Below are 26850 nucleotides of genomic sequence, written 5' to 3'. Positions count from 1 at the left end.
GGCCTCAGAACCGGAATCAATGTCCCAGGTTTGCTGCAGTACACTCAGTTCCAACTTAAATTTCAGTTTAAATGATGTCAAAATTATTAAAAGTGTGACAAATGTTAATTAAAGTACGTAAATTATTAACTGGCTTTTTATGTATAGACATGCATAATTATAGTGATATATTATTATGGAAGCAGAAAAAAGGCGAATACATCCGAGCAATTTTTAAAATGAATTCACCAAATCAGTTTTTTTGTCTGTGTGATACCTTGGAAAGAAGCTTAAAATTTACCGTTTTTATATTAAAGTCAATCATCTTCAGCTGAGCCAGAAATCAAGAACCGTCGGTTTCGTAGGAAGTAGAGAACTCATCCCACGATCTGGAGATGCCGATTGAAAGGATTACTCATTCGAGGATCAAGCGTAGTTCTGAGCAGGAAGTACTGCTGAGCTGTCGTCGACTGATTGGGTCCTTCTATGCATATTTTCATGCATGCAGAAACCATTTCCAGCAGCACGGATACCGACAATACTGTTGTGGCATTCAGGGACGAAAGGCCAGAGATACTGTACATTGTCACAGGGCCTACCTTACGCCAACGGAAATAATCGTGCCAACCGACTTGATCTTATTGACAAAATGATCACTAATGACTACACAGATTAATTGGTCACATTATGCATGTTATTTCTTTCGCTCATTGCATCTGTATATACGTAAGCACATATTTATATGTAGTAGCGTAATACAGCAACACAGATCTTCTTTGCATCTATTATGGCAGGCCTTGCATGATTGTGTCATAAAGGTCAAAATATATAAGAGTGTATAATTGCTACGAGTAGTTTTAATGAATTTCTGCATAATCTGGTTATCAATGAATATCGAACTTTGTAAAGCTGCTTTCTAATTACGAGTTACATAATTAATTAATTATGTGAAATCCAATAAATCATACGAAGCGCTAATTTTTTCTGCACCAGCTATGTCCTAAATGATAAAGATGTAATGACAACAACCATTTTACCGCTGATTCTTTTTCCACTCTGTGCGACGACCGCAACGAATCACTTGTTTTATTAAAAACTTTTCGAGCAAGCACTAATGGTAAGTACAGATACGTATTGTAAACACATACAAAACTGCAGTTAATAACTATCAGGACTGCGACATTTATATACACCGGTATGATTCGGAAGCCATAAGATGATATTTGTGACAAAATAACATTAACATCTTTGCCGATAAGAGTATTTCATGCAGAACAATTTTAACAGCGAGAAACAAAACACAGCAGTTTTGATTCAAACATAACAACAACTAAGCGAAGAATGCCAAAGGAAGAATATCAAAGCCTCAAGTCAACACTCAATTAGCTGCGCAACCTGAAGGGAAAATCTCACTAACCAATGAGTAACATGTAAGAATATTGACCTACACAATTATAGTCGTAAATCCACAAAAAAAGAAAGCCACATTCTTTGTCCGGGGGGAGAAGTAAATTGGTCAAAATCTAGGACTATACTGAGCAAACACCGGCGCGCACACGGCACACTCTCGCAATGTACCGTGACTATGCCGTTTCCTTTCATACTTTGCTGATATCCTGTCGTACACCACCGTGGAAATCATCGAAACCATGGTTGGATTTGCCGTTGCCCTCTTTGAAAGGCGAATCATTGGGGTGCATCGTCTGGATCATGGCCGGGTCGGTGATGACCACGGTCTTCTTGCTGCGGAAGATCCGACTGTAAAGCAGACGACATTTGGTGGCAGTGGTGACATACAACTACACATCCATTTTTTTAATTAAAAATATCAAAGCCGACGACCTTTGGTAACAACGGTGACAAGTACACCGACACTTCCACTTTTTAAAAAAAAATAAAACCAACGACATTTGGTGACAAAAACAATACCAGCGGAAGTCTTAGTTGAAAGGCGCGTTCTTACCTTGCCCTTGTTATGAGGCAGACAATTATCAAGACCATAAGGATGGCACCGAAGAGAGGAACAATAATGGCTGCCGGTAGCCAGTTGGGCTGCAAACACATACGTTCCATGGTTAGACCTGCGTTCGACTTTCGAAATACTCTTCTGCCTTACCGTTGTTGTCAGCCTGTATTCAGGTTCAGTCGATGCCGCTCTGGTAGCAGTCACCGTTTCATAAGGATACACCGTGGCATTGGGACTGACGTCCGAGCGGAAGTGGCTGTTGAAAGTTTCCAAGTCGGGCAGACCGATGACAGTCCAGTCCAGCATATTCCATGTTGTGTTGGGCGGAACGGCCACCGTGTAATCCAGACGCTGTACGGGAATGCTGGCGTTTCTGTCAACCACGAGCCGTTAATTTAAAAGCCTTAAAACCGTTAATGTAATCCTTTTTTACAATGCAATTCTCCACCGTACGCTTGTTGTATGCAAACGCAGCTCTTACCCAATCTTAGCGCTGTAGCCTCCTGTTAATGAGTAGTTTGGATCAACAGTGAATGGGCTACCAGCAACCTTGACCGCTTCCCGATTTCCATCGCTCCAGGTGTCGGCCAGCGCTTTAGCCACAACGCTGTTGGTGCCATTGTCGGTCGGCAGACCACCGACAAACGCTACGTAGTCCATCAGCGGATGGCAGTCGTTGCAGGGCGGGTACGTGGCGTTGGCGCCGTAAGCTGCCAGTTGCTCTTGCGTCAAATCGGGGATCAGTAAATCATCCGTTGTTCCGTTCGCCACGAGGATCGTGTACGTTAAGTATGTTAAGTTACCGCTGCAAAGAGAAAGTGTCAACTGTCAAAAGAAACTGTCAGCTGATGTAATTAACATATGAGATGAGTTAATTGACTCCGTCTTGCTTACTATTTGGCATCGCGGTAATCGTAGTTCGGTTCCTGTTCGACAACATACGGCACCCATTTATCCAGATCAATGCCGGCTTCATCTTTCAGAATAGCACCATGGGTATCCCTCCACGCTCGGCCGATGTCCCTGGTAACATTGGCCACTTGGTCCTTAGGAACGTGACCTTTGAGAAGAATCTTATAAGCCGGAATGCCGCAAACGCAGTCCGTACATTGGGGTGCGCCGATTCGGAGCGAGGCGTCGTCCTCGCTGCCGGCATTCGGTGCCGCTGTGGTCGGGGCTGCGGCTGCCGCCGGGACGGCGGGGGCATTGGTAGCGCTACCGGCTCCCTGAGAATCATCCTTCAGGGCCAGTACGGTCTCGCTGAAATAAGGGATGAACGTGCCGTTGTTTTTCATGTAGCAGTACAACTGTATCGGTGTCTGGGCCGCGGTGGAATTGGTCAGCTGGACGTTGGCGTTGTCCGCCGGCGCGACGTTGGCGGCTGGTTGCTGCACAACGGCGTCTACTGGTTGAACGACGGCTGCGACCGGTTGTGCGGGTGTGTCCACTTGCGGCGGAACGGGTTGTATTGGCTGTGGGGCGGCTTGTACCGGCTGCGCGACGGTTTCTGGCGCCGGGGTGGCTGGAACAGCGGCAGCGGCACCTTGTACAGGCGTGGCAGCCTCACCGCCGGTGGGAGGCGCCTCGTCGCCAGTTTGGCGACGGAAGCGATGGGCTTCTCGTGTCATCACGGAGCGAGCGTGCTTGGCGTGGCGTTCGGCGAGGTTGTGGGCGGCATGGCTGCTATTCGGCATGACAATGGAGCGGAGGCGTTGGCTGGGGATCGGGGTGTTAATGTCCCTGGGTATGGGATAATGGACGTATGGTGATTTGGCTTCCACGATGTAGTACACGCGTGTCACCTTGGACCTATTAAAAAATTGATTAAATTTTTTCATGGACACATATTTGACATATATGTAAAATGTAGAACTAAAAAACTGAAATCGGTCACCCCGACTCACCCGGTCCGCGATTCACAACTTTAGCAAAAAAACACAACAAACAGAGTACAACAGGAACACATCCAATGAGCATAATTAGCCAGCAGTGGGTTCGAACAGAGAGGCGCTGGTTTGCCGAGTATGCATTAAACAAAGCACTTACATCGTGCCTACATTCTGTGTATTATACATACGTACCCGTCAGAAATGGCTTGCCGGGTTTCCGCCGACAGCATCAGTGCATGCAGACCGCAGTCCACCTTGCCGACGGGTTTACAATCAGGGTTGATGTTGAGCCAAGGTTGCAGGAATTCTGACTCCTTATTGCGTATGTCATAGATCGTCGGGCGTCCGCGGTAATCCCTGAAGTACACCTTCTCCGGATCCGTAGCCATCGTAGCTCGGTCCGATTCTGGTGATACCGTGATGGGCTGTTTGGAGTTATTAATCAGACCCTCCGCTTCCTTCTTAATATCCGCAATCACGCTGGCATCCGGGTAGCCGTTGCCGATGTTCTCCGGGTAGATGATGACCTTCAGGAAGTGTCGCCCGAAGCGGCCGTACAGATCCATGACATCCAGGACCTTTCCGGTGCAGTCGTTGCAGGGAAGATTCCGCTGGGCGGCCACGTTCTTCACCGCCTTATCCCCGATGCGCTCCAGTTCCTCGCGGATATTCTTGCGGACCTGATCCGGATTGTTGTATTCCGGCTGCCAGGCGTCATCGCGGCGTTGGATGTGGAGAATTACCGGTTCACGCAGGCGCGCATCCCCTTCGGCGTACACGGTGCGGTCCGGGAACTGCGCCTGGACCTGGTCCACCTTGGGCGGAAGTGCTCCCATCAGTTGGTTCTGGTTATTGATTGCCGCCACGAAATAGTTGACCTGAAGCAGCCGTTTTTGATCCTCACTGACCAGCTCCGTGGCCTTGGGTGGGGAGGACTGCGGGAAGCCCACTTGGAGCCTGGTGCTATCGATGTCCGGATTGGCCAGGGTGACCCCTTGGTTCAGGCCCTTGCGGATCTCCGTCGGGTCGATGTGATGCGGATCAGGCATGGTCATGAAGACCTTCTGCTCCGGCACCATGAAACATTGATCACACACCGGCCAGTTCTTCTGCGCCAGCACTCGCGTCATCGCCGGGCCTTCCGGGACCACGAGCGCGGTCGGCGATGTCAGTAAGTATGTAATGTTGGAAGACGGCTGACCTTTCTCGTCGACGGTGGGGGCGATATTAGTGACGTTGACCTGGATATCGTTGGGCGACCGGTTGTTGGCTTCCGCCCACGCCGCGGCGATCAGAGCGGCGATCTCCGCTTCATCGCCGGCCTTCACCGGGCGGCGCAGTTGGAGGAATTTCATGGCGGTCACCGGTGCCGCGGTGGTGGCTTCCGCGCCGGTACCGGGGACAACGACCGGGATCACCGCAAGGCCGGTGGCATTGGCGGTCGTAGCGGTCTCACCCGGGGCAAGTGTGGTCTCCGCGGGGGCGGTGGTCAGCACCACCGGCACGATCGGCACCGAGGCGTTGGTCGTGGTCTCCGGCGCCACTGTGGCAACCGTCGCCGGACGCTCTCCCAGAGGCGGCACCAGGAAGACGTTGTCAACCGGTTTCGTGGCCAACAGCTGCCGAACTTTCTCCTTCACGGCGTACTCATCGACCGGGCCGGTACTGGATACTCCCGTTACGTCGTAGGTGATATTACGAATGGGTTTGCCTTCTTCGGTGGTTGGTTGGCTGTAGGGTCTGTCCGATTTGATCGTCAACTGGACGTCGGAAGCACTGGGTCCCAAAGCGGTCACCCAGGCTTGTTTCACCGGTACCATAATGTTGGCGGTGGCGCCTCGGGAGGTGGGCGTGAGAATGATGGAGTCAGTGAGGGCAATCGGCGCCGGTCCACTTGGGACAGGAACCGGGACCGGGACTACAAACACGGATCCATTGGGCGCGGTCGTGGTTGCTGGAACAGGTTCACCACGGACAAAGAGATACGGTCGGGCGGGTGACGCCAAGAGCGCCTGCATGAATGCCTGCTCCTGCTCGGGGCCCACCGCGACATTGGGCGGGACGGTGAGATCATACGTGACATTCTGGACGCGCACGCCGTTCTGGGTGGCCACGTTCTCGGGCAACAGCGCCGTCAGGGCCACGGTGACCGCCCCGGGCTGTTGGTCCAAGCCGAGCGTCGAGGCCCACGAGTTGCGCAGCCCGCTGTACACGGCGTCGAGTTCCTGTGGGTTGGACACGGCGATCTCCACCGAATGGGAGGTTTTTCCGGCCGGCGGCGCTGGGTTACTCGGTACCACCAGGATGTCCTTGATGGGCGAGTTCAGTAACAGTTTCGTAAAGGTATCGATGATCTCCGGCGTCTCGTTCTTTGGTGCCTGCACAGTGTACTGGACCCGGCTGATGGGTCGCTGGTTCTCGTCGACACCCACTGGCTGCATTCCCTGGACGACCACTTGGGCGTTTCCTTGTGGGACACCGTACGCCTGGGACCAAAGAACCCCGAGGTCGTTCTGCAATTGATTGACCACGTCCATGTTGGCGATGTGGGCGTCCAGGTCGTGGTAGTACACAGGTGGCGCTGGTGGCAAAGCTTGTTGCGCTAAAGTGGTGGCCACCACCGGGGCGGCGGTGGTCGCTCCCGCTGGAAGCGGTACCGGGATGGGCACGATGGTCGCCGTGCTGGTGTTGGTGGTGTTGGCGGCCAGGGTGGAACCGAAGAACAGCATGCCGGCGATGGAGGACTTAGGTGCCAAGGCCCTCTCGCGGGCGCGGATCACATTCACCGGGTCGCTATTGTTCTGGATGGTGACGTCGTATACTAGGTTCTGGATTGGCACGCCGTTGGGAGCGACGCGGGGCGGATCGGATTTGGTGAGTTTAGGTGAGCCAATTTGCACTGCCGGATCTTCGACGTCTGCAGAAAACGGTGTTATTAAGGTGTATGTAAGTCAAGTTATCGTATTCGCCACGATGTCTTGACGCTTACCTCGAAAATGCCGGAAATACGAGAATTATTTGAAATTAAAATGAATTTCTAAATCCCTAAAGAATTTTTTAAACATACTTAGAGTATAGATAAACGTATAAAAATATTTACAGAAATATGTGTACATGCCAGAATTTTGGCATAAAATTATAAAGATAGTAATTCTGTATAAAAAAAATAACTAAAGAAATGCAAAATTTTGTAAGAAATTATAAGTTAAAAGAAATACGAGTACTTCTATTGTATACCATATTCGACAATTTATTTGGTATGAGATAATTCGGTGAAATAGTCGCAGCTCCGTCTTTTCACCGAATTAACAAAACAGCACTTACTGGCAGCCTGTGCCCACAAATGTCTCAATCCATCCATAAACGGCTGTGCTGCGCTCGCATCCGGAATAATCACGTCTTGGCTTTCCTTGAAACTTAATACAGAGACAACGGCCGGTCCCGGCGCGACGGTACTGGTTCTTGGCGCAACGGTAGTTACCGGCTGTAGACTCTGAAGCACACCGAGAATCGCCGTGTCGTTTTTATTGACCTGCTCCGTGATATTAGCCGGCGCCTCTGGGTTCACTTGAAGGTCACCGTTGGTCAGCATCTGGATGAATGCGGGGAAAGCGTCCGAAACGTTGGCGGTGACATTGGGCAGTGCCAACAAGAGATAGTTATAACTGTAAATCGGGGCGCCGTCCGCGGTGGTGTTGCCGGTCGGTCCGCTGCTGTTCAACTGAGCGATCTTGATACTCTCGGCCGGAGCACCGAGCGCACCCGCCCACAATTGGTCCAGCGTGTCCTGGATCGCCGGCGCGTCGGTATCGGCGTAACTCTTTAGCAGCACACTTCCGGACGCGCGGGGCTCAAACGGAAGGATGGCGGTGGCCGGTTGGGCCGGGAGAATGACGGTGCCGTTTGGGGTTACCACCGCGGTCTGATTGTTCTGTCCTGGGACGATAAACACCGGTAATATTCCAGCCGGAGTCGTGGTCGCCGCGGGAGCGGGGAGGCTGGCCACCTCCACCAGGTTCCCATACTTATTCTGGATGGCGTACACTCCCGGGGGTTTGGCCCCGCCGATCAAATCATGGAAGCGTTCCAGCGCGGCGTTGGTGTCAAACGGAGCGTCAGCCACTCCGTTGACGACGTAACCGACCAACCGGACACCGTTGACGTTGTCCTGGGTCGCGGTGGTATACGCGGTGTCCGTGATGGGCTGAAGGTTGAACTGCGTGACGGGTGCCAGCGCCGCTTGCCACGCCGGTTGGATGGCGGTGGCAAAGGCCTGGTCGCGTTGGTGCTTCGTCTCGGCCACCACACCCACCACGTCCTGGATGGTGAAGGGTCCGGGCGGGACGATCAGCGGGGGACGGGTGGTGCCTTCCGGAACCAGAACCGGTGCCTCGGTTGGCGCCGGGGTCGGCTGTGATTCGCCGGAACCGGGGATGACGATCGGAATGACCGCCAGTCCGGTGGCGTTGGCGGTGGTGGTGGTAGGGGCGGCCGTCGTGGTGGTCTTTTTGGGGACGGACGAGGCCAGGATCCAGTTGCCGTAGGGATCCGGCACCGCCCACAGACTCGGGAGGCCGGCGTTGAGGGCCAGCACGTGGAACTGGTCTGCGGCTTCGTTGAAGTTGAGGTCCACGGTGGACATTCCGTCGACGGTATAGGCAATCTGGCGGATGCTCTTGCCTTCGGGAGTGCTCGGTGGATTGAACGTGCTATCGCCTTTCACGGTGAATTTAAAGCCATCGGAAACGTTTTTTCCTACAAGAAAAAATATTATATAATTTGTCGTTAAATCAACCGCCCCGTGGAGCTGTTGCAATAAAATAACGAAAGGGCTTTTTTCACACAACATTCACCGGCTATTTTCACTTTAGGACATTCACCCTAAAAGTAACATACACAGATAACATACCGAATGTTTCACGCCAGACTGGTTTGATTTCATCTTCCAGGATGCGATCCCGTTGTCGCCGTGTGTCCGCCGTAATGGCAATCACGTCCGGCAAGCTGAAGTCGCCGTGGGCCACCACCGGGCGGCGCGTTGTGGGTACCTTAGCAGTTGTTGCCACCGGTCCTGCGGGAATGATGACTGCCACCGCAGGGCCGACAGCGGACGCCACCGTGGTCGTTGTGGCTTTGGGAATGGTCGACGCCAAGACCATGGTGCCGTACTGATCCGGAATGGCCCACACGTCATGGAGACCGGCCTGTCCCGCCAATTCATGGAACTTGTTCAAGGCGGCGGTGGTATCTATCGGCGCACCAGACACACCAGCGATATCGTAGTTAATCTGCCGGATACTGTTGCCAGCGGGCGTCTTGCCTTCTGGCGCGGAGGGTGTCGAGTAGGTCTGGTCACCTTTGACGATCAGGTTGAACCGCGGGACACCCGGACCGAGCGCCTGGACCCACTGGGGTTTGACCTGATCTTCCAGGATGCGGTCCCGCTGGCGTTTGGTGTCGGCGGTGATGGCGAGGGTATCATGGATGACAAAGGGACCCTTGATGACGTTCGGGGCCGCCGTTGTCGCGGTGGAGGCCGCCGGGATGATTAGAATCGGGGCGGCGGGACCGACGGATGCCGCCGTGGTAGTCGTGGCGTTCAAATTGGGTCCGGGACTACGACCAAGAATCGGGACCACAGCCTGGGGTCCAACCGACTGATTCTGGGCCGCAGGTGCCGGTGGAACGATAATAGGAACCACTGCCACAGACTGGTTGACCGGAGATTTACCAAAGTCCACCACAAACGCCGAAGGGGGTGCTGGAGTGCTGCCGCCCGGGTTGGCCAACTGGATCTCCCGGATGTTAGCCGCTGGGAGGAGCTGGTTGAAGAGCGACACCGCATTCTGGATGTTGTAGGTGCCGACCGGCGTCCATTGGACCAAGTAGACGACCGTGCGGATGGGGAGGCCGTCCGCGGTGTATGGATCCGGGAAACCGGGTTGGTCGGACACCGGGATTAGGCGGACGTTGGTGACGTTGGGGCCGAGTGCCATCGACCAGACGTTCTTGACGGCGTCCAGGACTTTGGCTTTCTGGCGCTCCGTGCCCACCACCATGTTGAGCGAGTGGGTGAAGTTGAGGGGAGGAGGTGCCGCTGCCCCGCCGGGGAGGGTGGCAGGAACGGCCGGTGTGGTGGTCGTCGTCGTGGGCGCCTGGGTCACGGCGATGGTGATGTTGGAGCCGGCCGGAGGAGCGATGACCACGACGGCGCCGCCCGCTCCGGTACCGCTGGTGGCGTCCATGGTGTTGCGGAGTTTGATCAGTTGGGATTGGGAGAGCGGGCTGGTAGGCGTGTAGACTTTATCGTTTACCAGGATGAAATATTTGTAAAGATACTGCGGATTGCCACTACAAGAAAATTTCGGGTTACAGGTTGGCAACGAAATTGCTGACTTAATATATACTTTATTTGGCCTTTACAAATCAATTATTATTGCAGATCATGCCGTATATACGTACTTGACATTGTTAACGGCTGGATTCTCGGCATCAGCCACAGCGATGAAGCAGTTGGCATCCGGTTGCAGGCACAGTCTCAAATCTGCAAAAAAAAAGAAATCATGCTTTTCGTTTAGATGACCTTTAGGCAAAATGCTGCATACCATCTTTGTCTTCCGCCCACGCCCGCATGGCGGCGGTAGCGAAAAGCGTCTGATCAGCCGCTCCCATATGTTTGTTCAGGGAGATCCGTTGCGGCAGAATAGGTGTACCGAAAAACGGCACGGCTTTGACGAGGGCAAGTTGACGCTCCAGATTGTCGTTAGATGGATCGCGGGGAATGTACCAGTTGAAGTTTGGCAGCGGGTAGCCCACCGAGTATAAAAGTTGGGATACCAGTGTTCTGTAATAAAAAAAGGTCACCGTAGCTTTACAAGTAAGAAGTAACTAATTTTACATACTGTATGTTAACCAAACTGTTAAAAATTAATTGTTTTATAAATTACCCATTTTCATTGGCTAACGAATCGTCCCGCCCCGCCAGCATCAAATTCATCGGCAGCCACGGTGACTCGGGATTGGCCGCAATCCACGCCGAGAAGAGCTTGTCCATAATAGCCTGCGCATCAGCCACCGACGCCGTGGTAGGGTCCACTTGCAACAAATTCAACGTACGCAGCTTCCTAAACTGGCAGTTCCGGCACACTTTGGTATCGAATGCCGTCAACCGTGTATCCAGGACATTCTGCGAATCCGGCGCCGTCAACATCTGGTGGAAGGGCGTCAGATTGGGCTTCCGGTCCGGGTCGACACCGCCGACCATGGCCGACACGTGGAGCTCGGTGACCCGGGTCATCCCGCTTTGCGGCGGCAAAGCCTGGACCAAGCCATTGTCCATACTGACCACGGCCACCTGGACGTCGTCGGGGTTGACCTGGCCGGTGTTCTGCTCGGCGTACGTCATCTTGAGGATCTCGGCCACGGAGCGGAGGAGATTGGCGTTGATGTCGCCGTACAGGTACACTGGGTGGATGCCCAATGTCTCACCGGTGAAGGTCGATACGTTGCCCTCGCTTTGTCGGGAGAGGATGTCGATGATGGGGGGAGCGTAGAAGAGACGCGGGTCCATGACCTCGCCGTTGGGCAGGGACAGGAAGTAGGACGATTGCGTAATGACGTTCCTATCGTAATTCAAATACTCCGTACGTTCGTTTTTACTAAACCGGCGTTTTCGCTTAATATTATACTGGCCGTTACTTACGCAGTGGGATCCAAGAACGGCTCCAGATTCCATACCGTTGCAAGTACCGGGGGTCGGGCTATGGAAAAATTAAAGATTTGTAAGATAGCTATAATACGAGTACTAGTAATTCAGATCATAAAAAAATTAATAAGACATCTGAATTTGTAAAGCGAGCTGTAAGTTATTTTTAACGGTCCGAATCACATATGGCATACAGCCGCTACACTACGACAACGCTTAAATTTGATTTCTCTACACTCAGTGGAGTCGTTCATTTAGCGGTTCATATAGCCTTACGCATGCGAGCGTCCAGATACGATTGTAAACTTCGCTGCACCGCCGGGATATCTTGAAAGTGGATGTTAGCGTTGAGGTAATTGACGAAGGCCAGTGCGGCGTAAACCGGCAACTGCGTTCCATGGTACACTTGCACCGGTTGCCCGACCGCCGCCAGCGCCGTTTCGACGGCACTGGGATCCAGCTGCATATTCACGAAGGTCTGCGTCGCCCAGACTTTATTGTTCAGCAGCACAACGTATGGGATGGTCGTCAATCGCACCCTAAAGAAATAATATTATGGTCAACACTTTTCGGGTAAAAATTGATTTTAATACAAATATGCAAATACTTTTCGGGTAAAAAGTGATTTTAATACAAATATTTCTATACAAATGCAAACAGAAAATAACTTGTAAAACTGTACGAACAGATACCTTTATAATCATACGTACTATAAAATTCAAAGTGAAAAAAACTTTTAAAAAAATCACTGAATAAAAAAAATCAAAGCAAAACTGGGTATATTTTTATATCATATAACTACTTTACATAATTATAATACTGTTATGTTTGTGTGTATTTTTACATTATGTATACATTTTATATCATTAATATATTTTGCTTATATTTTGTTTATTTTTATACGTATATGAACTGTATTTCGTTAGCATACCCGGCTGTTCCCACTGTGATGACGGTCCGGGCGAAGCGGACGCTGACCTGGCAGTTGCCACAGCGCAGTTCCGGCCCGACACTCAACCAGACCGCCTGCATGGCCTGCTGGTACTGGGTGGCGTTGGAGCCGACGCTGACAATCCCGACTAAATGGAGATAGCGTCCTTCGTACACATCACAATCGCACAACTGCAAATCACGAGTCTGCAGGGCGCGGGTCAATCCCTGGATGTCGGGCAGGCGGACCGTGGAGGTGTCGAAGGTGGCCGGCACGATGGAGCGGTTGAGACCGACGGCGTAGGTTGCTTCGATCACAGGGATTCTGCAACACGAAAAAATTAGTAGAGTAACTATTTCTTCACGCTGGAAAAATTTTATTCAAGAAATTTATCATCAACTGGACGGTTAAAAAAAGAAAATCGTTAGATTACGTGCAATGTCAAACATGCAAACTATTCATATTTCATCGAATTCCAGGTGCGTAGCACGGATAGCCGATGTACTACACTGCACTACAATTACACGACATCGCCGAGCTTATCCGTTTCGTCGGCAGAAAGATCCGTGAAGTTACCGGGGAACCACGATCTACCGCCTTTTTAAGACAACGTTTAAGTTTAGCGGTAGTCCGTGGAAATGCAGCGGCTGTTTTGGGTACACTTAACGCACATCCTAAGATCATGCGAGTCACTAACGATTTTGGATGTTTTTTAATGTTTAAAAATTTGATGGTTTTAATTAGTGTAAACCTGCGCAGGCGATTTGTTATGTATGCTGGCCGAAGCCGAATAAAATCAGCTTCATTACACGACATTCACCCTGTAGTACGAGTACATTAAGCATTCGCTTGCCAACGCAGACTAGGCAAATTTGCGTAAAAATTCCTGCCAATCAATTTCAAGCTGATTCGCAAACTGGAGGCGCCATACAAATACCATAAAATTTTACTCATTTTGCGGTTCCATTTTAGCTGACGTTCACTCACCCCTGATCCGAAAACAGGCCATAATCGCGGAACTGCAGGATTTTCACGGTCACCGCGCTCTGCGACAGACCTTGGGCTTCTGCAACCAAAAATGTTTAACTCACAATCCATGGCCTTTCACATCATAATAAATGTGTTAGTGCGGGAGTTAGTCAACGTACTGTTACCAAAATTGGCATTCCACCATGCCGTCTGCAGGACAGCCTCCAAGTCCTGAATGCTCTTGGGCGCGTTCATAATGGCCACTTTATGCACGCCCAACGCTCCGTCCACCGGCGACACCATGTTGATCAGCTGCATGGAGCTGAAGATTTGCGGATCCGTCTGGGCGTTGATGTTGAACAGCGGTCGGTGCCCGACGAAACCCGGGGCGGTGGCGTTGACGGTCGGAACCAGGAGGACGCGGCCGGCGGTCTCGGGAACCTGCACGCCCACCCGAATGGTGGGGTTGGGCGGAGCTTGGCGGACCTTGCGGATCTGCGGCCTGATGACCAAATCGGCCGGGAGGAATTCATCGTCAACGGCATCCGATAGGCTGTTGAATTCGTCATCGAGGCTGGTGGTTTTGACGCGCAGACGGGCGAAATCGATGCCGGCTGGTTTATCGCAGTGGGGACCGTGCCAGCCGACGGAGCAGCAGCAGTCTGCAAAACGGAATAAATTATACCTTCGCGACTAAGAGAGACAATATTGCGTCAATATAAAATTACTTTTACGCACAAAAGCATGTATAAAATGAATAGAGAAACAGGAACGAAATCGACCAATCACAGTCGAGATCCGCAATGACAAATTATTAGAACAGAGCAGTTGTGCAGTTATTAGCAATTAATTAATAACAGCGATCTTTTGTTAGGCTAACAAAGGTCAACAAATAACAAGTCAACAACAGCGACATGACAATGACGGATTCGTAATGCGTCGTATGACACGTACAGTAATCACTGGGTGAGGTTCCGTTGACGATACACGGTGCACCATTGGCACACTGATGATCTGCAAAAACCAATCACTGTATCACACCCAACGAACCATTTCTTTCACGCACTTAACGCCATAATTCTCACTAATCAACTCCTCATCATAAAAGTTGGAAACGTAGCGAAATCTTAACACTCCGTCATAAAGGTTAGCAAATGTAACGTAATCTTTAATAGACCCGTGACGTTAATTATCCAAACATCCTTATCGTTCAGATTTATTACCATACCTTTGGCGCAGGCGGGCAGCAGTGCTAAGCGCTCATTACACTTGGTTCCGGTCCATCCGTTTAAGCACACTGCAAAAGATACATCGGCACATGCCGAGTGATTAAGCATGCCGGAATTCTCACGTAATATCAAGTAAGTATGCTTCAAAAGATGACTGTCTATAATGCTGTCTATAACGTGGATTTGACCCTTTGGCACATATTTCACGAGGCATCGACATCGCGACGTACCTTTTTTGCCGGTGGCCGGATGACAGGTGTAATGGCCAGTGCAGTCATCTGTCGGGCTGCATGGTGCGTTCTCGCAGTAGGGTGCCACACTACGCGACGACGTGTAGTCGCATACAGCGGCCACGCGCACTTCCAGCCTGTTGAGATGCAGGAACACAATGCTTACAGCGTCGCTGATTGGTCATTTACAATTAGGCTAATTGGAATCATGGTGTTCACAAAAGGGCATTAGTTTTATGACAGCCGTACATCCAAAGTGCAAAGAAGTTTGCATACAATTTAAATACGAAGAAATCTGAAGTTGAAGTGCAACTAAGTGTAATATGTTAATGTATGTGATCTACAAAACCCGAAATACGAGCCAAACTGATTAGCATAAGACATAGATACACCACATCCAAAGTGCTGTGTTTACTTGCTATCTGCACTCAGTTGCAGCTTACTGTGTATTTAAATTGCATACAAGATCAACGCATAAGATAATTAAAAAGTCATGCGATAGTTTGGAAAACATGAAAGTTCAAAAACAACTGATTACTTGAGCGTAATACTTTGGCGGACGAGAAGGAATTTACACTGGTTACGGCAAGCGACAATTTACCAGTACCGATGATATCTTCCGCATTAACATAATTTATGGCATGCGAAATAATAAACATAAGTGCGATCTTTATCGACTACAACGCCAGTCACGCATGGTTTTTGGCAGTACTAATGTCTCATATTCAGTAGTTTTTCGTAACTACGCGACCTTGATTAAAGTTGAACCTTTCGAATTAATTTTTATCTGTTTTTCCCAAATTTTTTTATGCAGAACAATTCTTACTTGGATGTAGAATTCGGTCTGATCCCCGACGCCGTGAAGACCTTCCCGGTATAGCTGCCTTCATCGAACGCATCGGTCTTGAAATAGTTGACACTAAACCGGTCGACACTCTCTGTATTCCCGTTCTTATCGCCGCGTCGCAACTGCAGACGAATATTCTGATATCCCGCCCACCGGCCGTCGAAGGCGCTCTTAAAGTGCAGATTAGCCGGCACCCGGGCACCGTCGGGATACCCGAAGGGCGAGGGCAGCCGCGCATCGATCAGCTTCCCATCGCCGCAGTCAATGCTGTCCGCATCCGTCAGGCCTTTGGGAAAACGGGATTTGAGGTTCTCTTTGCTAATACATATCGATACAAAAATATCACAAGGTGCCGAGCAGGCCGGCTCGGCGCTGTCGCCGGCATCACAGCAGAGGGACGACGGTCGTATCCTCGATGCACCTGTATCAACACACACAGTAGTGCCAAGGTCATTAGCGTCGTTTAGATGTGTCAATTAAATGGCAGGTTTTATGATGGTTGTCACTGTGTTAAATGACACCCGGCTACAATAACAATGCGGTTGCCATAGCAGCCTAATAAAATCGCTTCATTTGATTTCTATGACAACAGTAGTTAATTAACCGGCATCGAATAACTAACTATTCTTGCTTCCCAGTGTGTCGGCATTGTCACTGGCCAAAATTGTAAAGCAGGCGAATGCGAAATTAATTAATTATAAAGCCAGTCAAATTAAAATCTGAATAATAAAGTGGCATGGTAATAATATTATCGTATCTCGAACTAGGGAAAGCTTAAAATTTTTTTGCTGTTTCCTTTGCAGGGGTAAACGCTAGTCTCGGTCAGTTGCAAAATTATTAAAGAGCTTTTTTAGGTACTTAATCATTCTACCTAGTCAAAAATTTATTAACGTTTTATGAATCAAGTGTTTTAAGAGTCATCGCGATTTTCCAGAATATGCACGAAATATGTAGCACTCATATCTATAACTAAATATAAGTCATAAGTTATGACTGCTTATTCAAAGCAGTCCTTACTACACTTTAATTCCCTAAGGCTGCCAAAATGCTATTGACAAGGAATTTCATCATCGAACTATTGAATAAAACAGGATGTCAGGTTCTGGTTTTTGCTGACTTTTGACCAGCATTCTGACGGCGAACCACTCATGACTACTTAGTCAACATGTCGAACCCGCGTTCTTCACCAACTCAGCCCAACCACAGTCCACAGTCGATTCTGCGAACCATTTCTCCCCACGCCAACAATTATACTCTTAAACTCTACATTATGCGTCATACTATGCATGCATGGATAATTACAGTGCGCCGGTTTCCGCGCTGTACACCCATTGGACAGTGTGTTGCTTTTGGCGCTGCGGACTATTTGCCGAGCAATCGCTTGACAACATACCTGGACTGGTATAGCTGAGCACTTCCACATGTAGCACTCCGGATGCCGATATGCCGGGTACCTGTAACGAAAGAAAGTTTAAGAAACGCAGGCTGTTAGTTTTTTTCTCTAAGATATCAACATTCCGCGACACTGTGCACACGGCACTCTTCGTTACTGTCAAGTGCCGACAATTGTCACAAAATTGTCTAATGCAGCGGCTCAAGAGGCTGCGCCGGTGTCCAGCGCCAAGTCACAAAGTACGTGCGAAAACGCTTTGTTCAACACACCGGTGTTATGCAGTGGTGCGCCTGAATCAATATTCAATATTGCCCGAATTATGCTGATGCCATTGTTTGCCCAACTAATACCAATATGGTCATAATGTTGCATTTCACGCAAAATTGTCGCTGTCATCGTTTATGCCTGTATACCGCGCTATTATTGATTTTTTACAACCTTAAATTAGTCGAATTTTTTATCATTTTTTTTCAGCCCGCCTAATTCGGTCAAAGGTCAAGAAGATCGTTGCTGTAACAAAGAAAAATAAAATATAAAATTAATGAAGTCAAAAGATGTTTCACCGTTTTGAGAAAAAAACGTTTTAACGCTCTTCCTGTTGTTGGCTAAATATATGTGACTTATTTTATAGACACCGCCACAAACCACATGGCAATAGTTTTATTTTTTTGTTCGGAACGCTGCAGTTTTGCTTACATATTCGAAAAACTTCATAATTAAAACAAATAAAATATCTTTGGCAAAACACACTATTTACCGAAGTGTTTCTATTGACAAAACGACCTAGACTATTGAGGAGCGACGGTCTCATTAAAAGCACGAACTTGACCCACATAAACAACCGTCTGTCGTAACGGGGCGTGACATTGGTGACCAACGCGTGCAGCCAGCGACTAATGTCCGGCAGTTAATACACTGCCCGGCAAATGTTATTGTTCGCTCTCGTTCCGCGCTTTTCACATGCAGATTACGAACTTGAACGCCACAAAAATAATATCATAGTGGTACTATATTAAGCACAACATCATTGTGTTGTAGAGTGATTGGTAGTTGGGTCGTTTAACTTGAAAACGGAAAAATAGTGAACGGCCCGCTTCGAACGCTGACGGGCATACCAAAGCCGGTAGTTTGACAGAAATCTCATGAATTAGACGTTTTTCATAAATTTTCACTGCTGAGAACCTAATCTCATCGCTGTCGACCGGAATGGCTGCAGCGTTTGCGGTGGTCAGTTTTGACGGAAAGCGACCGGATTGGAAGCGTATTGTGTAGCGATTAACGGATAAGCAATTTATTTGTCAATTTAGCTGCCGCGCATCAGAAGAAAAGAAAATCACTTTACTGCGGGTAGAAAAACAAGTTTTGTTTTGCAAATACACAGCAAACTCGTGGTACAAAATAAATCCCATTAATCTAAATATTTTCTCCAGAAGAGATAAATTATTTCTTATTGTTTTTAACAGAGTTCGCATTACGCCATGATTTTTCGGTTAATAGCGATTGAAAATTTTACGGTTTTACATTATAATTTTAGACCGTAAAACGCCGATTCATAAGGAGCACAAAACACTTATAGAACGACAGAGAATATATACTAAAGCGACGGCGAAAAAAACTGGGTGAATCGTTGCCTACGCCATATGTGTTGCATCTTGACCGCGATGATTCAGCTGAGCGGCGCTGCTGATTATGCACGGTATTACAGATTGGTTACGTAAGGTCAGGCCGGGGTCGAATGGCACAACAATGTGCTGTGGTTGTTGTTGTAGTGGCTGCATTTCACGCTTTGCTTACCGATCTGACCACACTGTGTTACGGATACAAAACACATGCACAGCGCCGCTGAATGGCGATAGATACTCATGTGCACCCGCCTCCGCCAGCCGGTGCACGTTTCGTTAACCCAATCATGAGATTTTACCTTATAAATCTCGTCTGTAGACGGCGGTAAAAATATGCAAGACTGATAAAATTCAGTAAACAAAATAATCTAATTTTAATTATTAAAGCCAGTTAAAAAAGCAAGTTAAATTTTTTAAAATTATTTTTGATCACAAATATAATATTATTCCAAAAAAAAAACAATACGTAGTAAATATAATTTTATTAATAATGTTTCGATGCAAAGTTTATAACTCGGTCTTTAAGAATCACATTGAAGCGTTTATAGCGGAAGTGATTTTGATGTGTTTATACGCACATTTATTTGAGTAGCGGAATTATGAATTTCTTTAACAATTGCCGGTGTGATTACCGGCGCTATTGCTCGTAATCCGGCCAGTGTTTAGTGTTTACGATATGCACACAAAAGACGCCAGCCCGCGAGTGTCATGCATAAAATTGCGAGGAATCTTGTTAACAAACATATATACGCGGTAATCGTAATATCTCAATTGCCGACAACAGGCGCTTCACTGCCCAGAATGGCTTCGGGACCAGCGATCGTCAAAGAATTAGATAGTTGCTGCTCAAGGATATTCAGCGCTTTATAGCTGGCAGATGTTACCGGTAAAGTGCGGGCTACCTGTTGCTGCGCATTCCGCATCAAACACGCACATTTGCGATGTATGATGAAACTCGCAAATCAGGTAGGTTTTTGGTTTTATGACCAGCAATTACCCAATAATCGACTTGGACACATTTCAAATTAATAATGAGCAAATAAATTATGCCTCGCAAAAGAACTGCGGATAAATATCACGTGTTACCAGGCAATAATTAAAAACGCCCAAATTTAATCGGACTAAAAAATATCAGCGTTATTTTAATATGTAATTTAAATTTATCTAAATTATCTTTAAATAATATTTATAAGGCAAAAAATTCGTTTTTTTTCGGTTAATTAAAGGGAATAATTATGTCATAATAAAATCATTTTAGTGACCTGCGAAGTGTAAAGCCATTTTGAATAATACTGCGAAGTGCCGGCTTGTTATAGCCTCTTCACGTCGCACCTTCAGCCGCAATGAGGTTATAATAAACGTCAAAATTGGTGAGCGATAGAAAAACTTTTACGGACATTATTCTCTCGGTGTGGCTGTTGGCGAACCGGCGTTGACCTAGGCCTTCAGATCGAACGTAGCGGTACGATGACGATGATGACGGCGCACGCTCAGATTAACGCGATCAAGTGGCCGCGGCGTAAATATATGCATCTAAACCAACAAATTCGCCCGTTTTGTTAGCTCACTGCACCATAACCACTTGACACTGATATTCATATACGGCCGCGGACTTTTTGATATGTCACATGTGCCGGAACGAAGTGGTCAAACATCAGTGAGCGTGTGTGTGCTTTTTGCGCAAAAATAAACACGAATCAAATTTCCCTGTTAATAAAAAACTACAAACCGATTTTTCCAAATTTTTTTTAACAAAAAAATTCCTTCAGTTTTATTGGCTTGGTAAATTTTTAATTTTGTAAATCTGTAATTTTTTACTTTACAAACGGCTAAAAAGACTTTATTTGCAGGCGATTAGTATCGTAAAGACTGCTAATTTGTTGTAATAATTTGTCTTATAATTTTTGAAAAACAAACAACTCATAATACTGTATTGATTCGTTTTATTGTCTAATAAGCTTATCGGGATTACAACGAATCGATTCGTGTAGAACAGGTTGACGCGCTTCCTGGCACTACAGACTACAGCTGATCAGCGCCGCGACGCAATATGTAAACACACGGCGCGGTACACAGGAAGAACGCGGCATGCGCGAGTATCGATAAACGATAACATGGTAAGGGAAATTAGCATTTCCGCTGACGCCGGCGCATTCCATTACCCCTCTGACAATGGCCCGGTGCGCCGAGTGGCGGACCGCTTATAGCCAATTCCCCACGACCAAGTGGCTTATGCATAAATATTCCGAGGGGGCCTGATAAGGCTTGTTAAAATCGCGTACGGTTTCAAGTAGCCGGTACATGTGTGTTGATGTTAGTACATACATACGGACAATGGATAAGCGCGGGCTATTAATATCGGCTGTGGCGTGAGATTATTATGTGAATGAAGCTTTAACTGGTTAAAGGAGATTAATTGTCTGCAAAATGATATGGGCGTCTATTGCCCCACATTCAGTGCGTGACGACGGCGGCTGCAGAATCTTTGGTAAATGCCAATAATACATAATGTATAATTAACTTCCTTGTTGGTATTATATGTATTTTAAGCAACACACATTTCGCTTCCGAGCTAGAAAATTATTATCTAAAGCACAGCGCTGATTACCTATTTTTTATAGAGAAATTCACTAACTGCATAATTCCGATTAAAGTTTGCTCGTCCCCAAAAATAAATTTCGCTACTTCCTCGTAGTTTTCCTTATATGCAAATACAAAGTGTTGACCGTCTGGCTGATTACCGCGCCGGTCACACAATCGATAATGATCGGTTTGGTTCAAATCAGCAAGTGTAAACACCACTAATTATATTACGACATTTCTGTTATTCCAGTTTACGGTGCGCACAAAAATATTCAATATCCCCCCGTCGCAGTTTGTTTTGGCGCCCAATACCTGGCCTCCAATTGAAAATGTGCACGCTGCAGCACATCTGACAAAGCAGCCGGCCCGATGTAAAACTGCACAGTAAACCAGTTCGGTTAAGTAGTCAACCTTCTTCTCTTCAAAACCACGTCTTGCAAAACTCACTCTTGATTTTCCCAAAAGCAGAAGAATACTGATTACAACCACGCTGGCCGCGACCATTGGAGGCGCCCGTATCTCGTCAAATATCATCTGACAACATTTTAAGAACTGGTCTGTGACAGAATGGCCACATTAAATATCATTTTCTCCAGTGAGCGGATATATATACGCGAAACCGGCCCTGACACTCCATTGGCTTGGGACCGTAATTACCTTTTAAATCAGCAGGCACAGTCAATGAAAAATGGCTGAGGCCTGTTAGACCCAGTCAATCCTGTCGTGCGGTATTGGCGCAGCAGTTTGTCGGATGAGCTCCCACACTGGGCGCTGGCCACTTAGGAGTGCTGGGCGTTTTGCTCACCATGACACAGAAAAACATCTATTTTTATTATAAAGCCCTAATCAAGTCCAGCCAGATGTTTGACAAAACTGATTTAAATTTATTACTCCGGCAAAACAGTTGAGATGTAGAATTTCTGCACTACCCAACAAAAAATGGGTTTATTCGCAGCGCCGGCATCTTTTGACTTCTAGAGTATAGAACACGAGCTGCCGGAAAAAAAATGAAAATATTTATCGTGCGATTTTCCTACTGATTTTTTGAAAATTCTTTTCGGGAGTAGGATGTTGTTGATCGAAAGTGTTTTGGTAATAAACCGTCGACTTCCGTGTGGCCGCAAAACTGAAACCCTCCCAACGCCACTTTTTGAATTTTAGAGTTTAGAACAAGAGTGCTAGAAAAAATTAAAATAAACATTTTTACTACTAAACCAATTTCTATAAATTTCTTCGGATTTTTTAAAAAAAGAATTTTCGGGCGATCGGCTATTCGTGCCGCCACCGTTTGACTTCCGAAGTTTAGAACAAGGGCTTTCAGAAAATATAGCAATACACATCCTCATCAATTAAGCGAATGTTTTAAAAAATTTTCCCTAATTTTCTAAAATTTTTTAGTGGTTCGAACGCTGGCAATTATCGAAGCTACAGACTGTAGTTAGGTAAGTAATAAACCGTGGACTTCCGTGTCGTGCATACTGACCATGATCAATCATGGTAGCAGGATCATTTAGCGCCATATCAACGCACCATATAATACGGCCAACGTTGATGGCCGATCGCGGAGCTGGCTAAACTCTGACGACCTGCCCAACTAGCTACCTATCTCTCTTCGCGCAGAATCGTCCAGCAAACATACAGCACACAAAACAGCAGCCTAGGTTTTCTGCGATGCGCATGGACGGAAAATATGCTGGGCCCCTGGGGCGTCATATGAACTTGCGCGCTCGCACTGAATCGCCGCTGATCATCGGCAATTTCTCTTCTTTTTAACCCCACTGCATCTCCGGCACGACAGCGTGTATACGCTAGACATCGAACAGGTAATACACATGGCGCGAGAAGAAGAGAGAAGAGAAATAAAAAATCTTTCCGCATATTCGCTTCTAAACTGGCACCGTGGTGAAGATTAACGATAGGCCAGCCAATTTCTGACAGACACATATGTAGAGAACATCTTCCTATACCGGCATCGCGGAAATACATAATTTCACGGAAGACACAATATACTCAATCAGTTCATTCAAAAAGTAAAATCAGTCCCTTCAGTAATTAGCAAAAAGATAAAGTCATCGCATACGTACAGTTAATAAAAATCGAAAATTGGAAATATTAAATGCTTGCACAAAGCTGGTTTAGGTACTAAAATATATAAAGCTTCATAATACATATATAAAAAAGCGACATATATCGAAACATTTTTTTCCGCGACGATTCTGTAAAGGAATTCTTACCTTAAATATTCCCAGTAATAAAAACGGAAGGATTCGTAGCGTGATCATTTTCCCAGCAGTGTAGGGATGAAATATGCCGGTTAAGATTGGAAATTCCCGATCTCAGACACCGGTAATCGCGACCATTCAGACGCACCGCATCGATGCTGACCGGCGATTATATACACCGTCCGCGTGATCCCGCTTTAACTAACAATAATATATAAACCAACAAACGCGCACCCGTAAATAGTACCCGGGTGGATCTCCTTAATTCGGGACTTCACATCCCACTCGTCGGTTCCAGTCGGATATAATGCAAAAACAATTGACCAATTCACGCTGTACCACCCACAAATAATAGCAAAACACTGTGTATACTGCGCGTTATGCGATTGCCACGTTAGCGGAGGAAAAATGCGCCCCGCGCTGTTATGATGGCGGTTCTGTCACACGAAGGCCAAGCAGCCGTATTACTGTACTGTGTTGTTTTTCCTTCGAAAGAAAAGATGAAACATAAGAGAGTTCCGGTCTGCGTCTTCGTACATGCGCTGTACTCGAGTACATGCACATATGAACGCGTCATCGATATGAGCATATAATAATCCGTTGCGCATGCGCCCGGCTAGCCCCGCCCCGCTCCGTACAGTTCCGGTCCGGTGTATTGTTTTTCCGGCACACCGAATTGTACTGCGTGTGATGGCTAATACACCTTTCTTCGGTGTCGTCAGCACGTGCAAAACCTGCAAAATCATATTCTGGTCAAAAGAAATTTTCTAACGGTGAGCAATTGCGTGGTTAGTATAATATATAAGGGGGCCTTTTTGTGGCCCGTTCGAATAACTTCGCTCAAGCGTACGAAACGAGCTTTGGCGGGAAAACGGCAAGTAACAACAGAACGCAGTTGTATTGTATGTTGCATCAATGCAAAGAGCAGAAAGGTTACGCACGGTAAGCCGCGACTTCCATTATTGTTCAGTGCAAAAACAGCACCACCAAAGGCAAATATTAAATTTCTTTAATAATTATTGTTGTTTAGATAATTTTACCTATTTTTAATTTCATGCAGAAAAGCTTCTCTAAATATATATTAAAATTAATTAAGGAAAAATGGAATAAATATATATACAAACACGGTTTGAATTAAGGAACTGTAACTATCGCGGTTAGGAAGCTTTGCCTATACTTAATTATCTGAACGCTCTCAGATTCTCTAGCAAAAGCGCACAAATTTGAAAATCTGGTTAATTAAAAATACTGCAATTTCTGATTTTTTTATATAAATATTTTTGTGTTCGCAATGCGTACTCTGTATAGTACTGTAAATAAAGTTACAGCTCTGGGTGGGCAGTTGTATTTTTTACGTTGATTGAAAGTCTCAACCAATGATTCACGACATATTTCACCTATATTATATATTTCAATTTCTCCTTGCTTAACGGTCGGAGTTTTCAGTTAAGCAAAAACGATGCTCCGGTCGAAGATTCATCGCCACCGGCAGAAATCAAATCGTAAAAATTTTCTCTGCAGACGAGTAAAAGTGTCTTTGTGTGTGCAAACAGTAATTGTACAGGTTGGCGAAAGAACGCTGCTGGCACCATTACACATAAATCCACCCACGTTTTCCAACTCCACAATAATACGAGTAATATACAGTAATACAGACATTCAGAAACCGTAATCAACTCGCGGAAAAATGGCTGAATAAATACATTACATCAAGATGTCGCGCTCGAATAAATCCGTTCAGCTACTGGAGCGCAGTACGTGTGAGTGCGCCTCATTTGGCATAATGCGAATTAATCAGTAGAGGAAGGAAAAAAGTTGCCGGTATTTAGTAGAAATCCACTTCTTGTGTGCCTGCATACGGGCTATTAAGGAAAAGCGGCCCAATCCAGAAATGTCAATGATGTATTTAAATTAAAACCGGTTATGAACGGTGTTGACTTTTGATTGCACAATTGTTAGGGGATGATTATGACGCTGCATAGATACACAGTCAATTAGCGGTGTGTGTCCATCGGGTTTTCATCGATCTTTTCGATTTAGCGGTTGCATAATTTTCCCACCTTTATACCTCGCTGTAATTACTGGGTGCTTAAACGGGCAGCGACGGACAGTACGCTCCGGGTACATTTGAAGCGACAACCGTTTATCATAGGAATTAATTAAGGTAAGAATTACTTCCTAATATTAATTCACAATTTATTTCAATAAAATTAGTCTGCCTGTATTAAGTAAGAATTATCATCAGTATTAATTTATGTTCGTTTAATTACCTGTGTTCTTCGAAATATTTTAATAACTACCAATACATAATTTTCGCGCTTAAGTATGTGTATTTTACGCGATTACCGAATCCGAAATTTTAATTCGAAAAAAAAGATTTTGTCAGTTTGATTTGTATTAATAATTGTTTTCATAAAAGCAGCTGTTTATTTTGCCTGTAACGGGAATTTTTAGTTTGTTATAAACAGTAGAAAAACTGCCCGTTTCTGAAAGTTTTGCATAGAGCGTTTTCCCGTACCTGAAAGGTATCAAAATCCTAATCCGTTGAATGCAATCATCGGCGTATGAAGAGAACAATATTATACAGACTGCTGAGTGCGGCACTTTACTTCCTGTAACGATTAAAATGATCAATGCACGGCGAGCGCGATTCTCAACATTGGCCGGCCACACGGGAATTGCCGAGTGTGAGCGTTTGTGATGCCGTAGCGGAATCAATAAGGTGTTGCGTGGTCGTGGTTGTGGGCATTAAGGAAAAATCGAAGCGCGGTGTTTTTTTGTGTTGCGCTACTGTGTTGCACCGGCAATTCAGTGTGATATTACAGCAAACAGCTCGCTTACCCGCCACTACACGTCCTTACGCAATGGCCACAATAGCCGGCCCGCGCCAATCTGTTCAGAATGAAAAAGCGCAGAAAAAGCGGAATCACCTGTCTGTACGCATGGCGGCGGTGTGTAATTAGCCGATTCTCAATGTATAAAAATATGCATTCGACAATCCTTTGCAGGAAAGACATAAATTTTACGTTGTTAACTATGTACACCTAAATGGCGCGATTTTACTAGCTTTATTGCTGGTTAATTTCGCCTTAAAAATCGCACATGTGACCATTCAACCGTATCATAAAAAACGTCCTTAAAACCAAAAAATTGTTGCTGAACGTAACGAAACTTCGCACTTGCACTTTCATGCACAATATGTTCAAAAGTAACCACTGACAAATAATATGCACTCAATAAACGAAAGTATACGCTTTAATTGTTTTGGAAAGGACCCGCTCAAAT

General features: G+C 46.6%; 1 protein-coding gene across 3 annotated transcripts; it reads right to left on the bottom strand.

The window, feature by feature from the left end:
• Positions 1-1152: 1152 nt before the first annotated feature.
• Positions 1153-26168, bottom strand: LOC129584436 (uncharacterized). 3 transcript variants are annotated; one of them, XM_055476593.1, is made up of 23 exons: positions 26084-26168; positions 23578-24299; positions 17139-17199; positions 15725-16166; positions 14899-15035; positions 14668-14736; positions 14394-14453; positions 13619-14101; positions 13458-13536; positions 12471-12794; positions 11816-12078; positions 11537-11594; positions 10782-11456; positions 10440-10678; positions 10297-10378; positions 8744-10185; positions 7159-8589; positions 4027-6751; positions 2840-3754; positions 2427-2750; positions 2096-2318; positions 1943-2031; positions 1153-1737 (listed from the first exon to the last, which is right to left on the bottom strand). In XM_055476593.1, exons 2-23 carry the CDS (start codon positions 23623-23625, stop codon positions 1578-1580), a joined length of 10329 nt encoding a protein of 3442 aa, XP_055332568.1. In that variant the 5' UTR covers positions 23626-24299; positions 26084-26168; the 3' UTR covers positions 1153-1577. The 3 variants fall into 3 exon arrangements, with proteins under 3 accessions (XP_055332568.1, XP_055332569.1, XP_055332570.1); XM_055476594.1 differs by having other exon boundaries at positions 13625-14101; positions 26084-26160; XM_055476595.1 differs by lacking the exons at positions 17139-17199; positions 23578-24299; positions 26084-26168 and having other exon boundaries at positions 14668-14738; positions 14900-15035; positions 15725-15731.
• Positions 26169-26850: the final 682 nt, after the last annotated feature.

Source organism: Paramacrobiotus metropolitanus, unplaced genomic scaffold (assembly GCF_019649055.1).
Source record: "Paramacrobiotus metropolitanus isolate TYO unplaced genomic scaffold, Prichtersi_v1.0 Parri_scaffold0000013, whole genome shotgun sequence".
Classification (NCBI taxonomy): Eukaryota; Metazoa; Tardigrada; class Eutardigrada; order Parachela; family Macrobiotidae; genus Paramacrobiotus; species Paramacrobiotus metropolitanus.
Note: the sequence above shows the minus strand (reverse complement) of the source record. Positions and strands in the feature narration are given on the sequence as shown.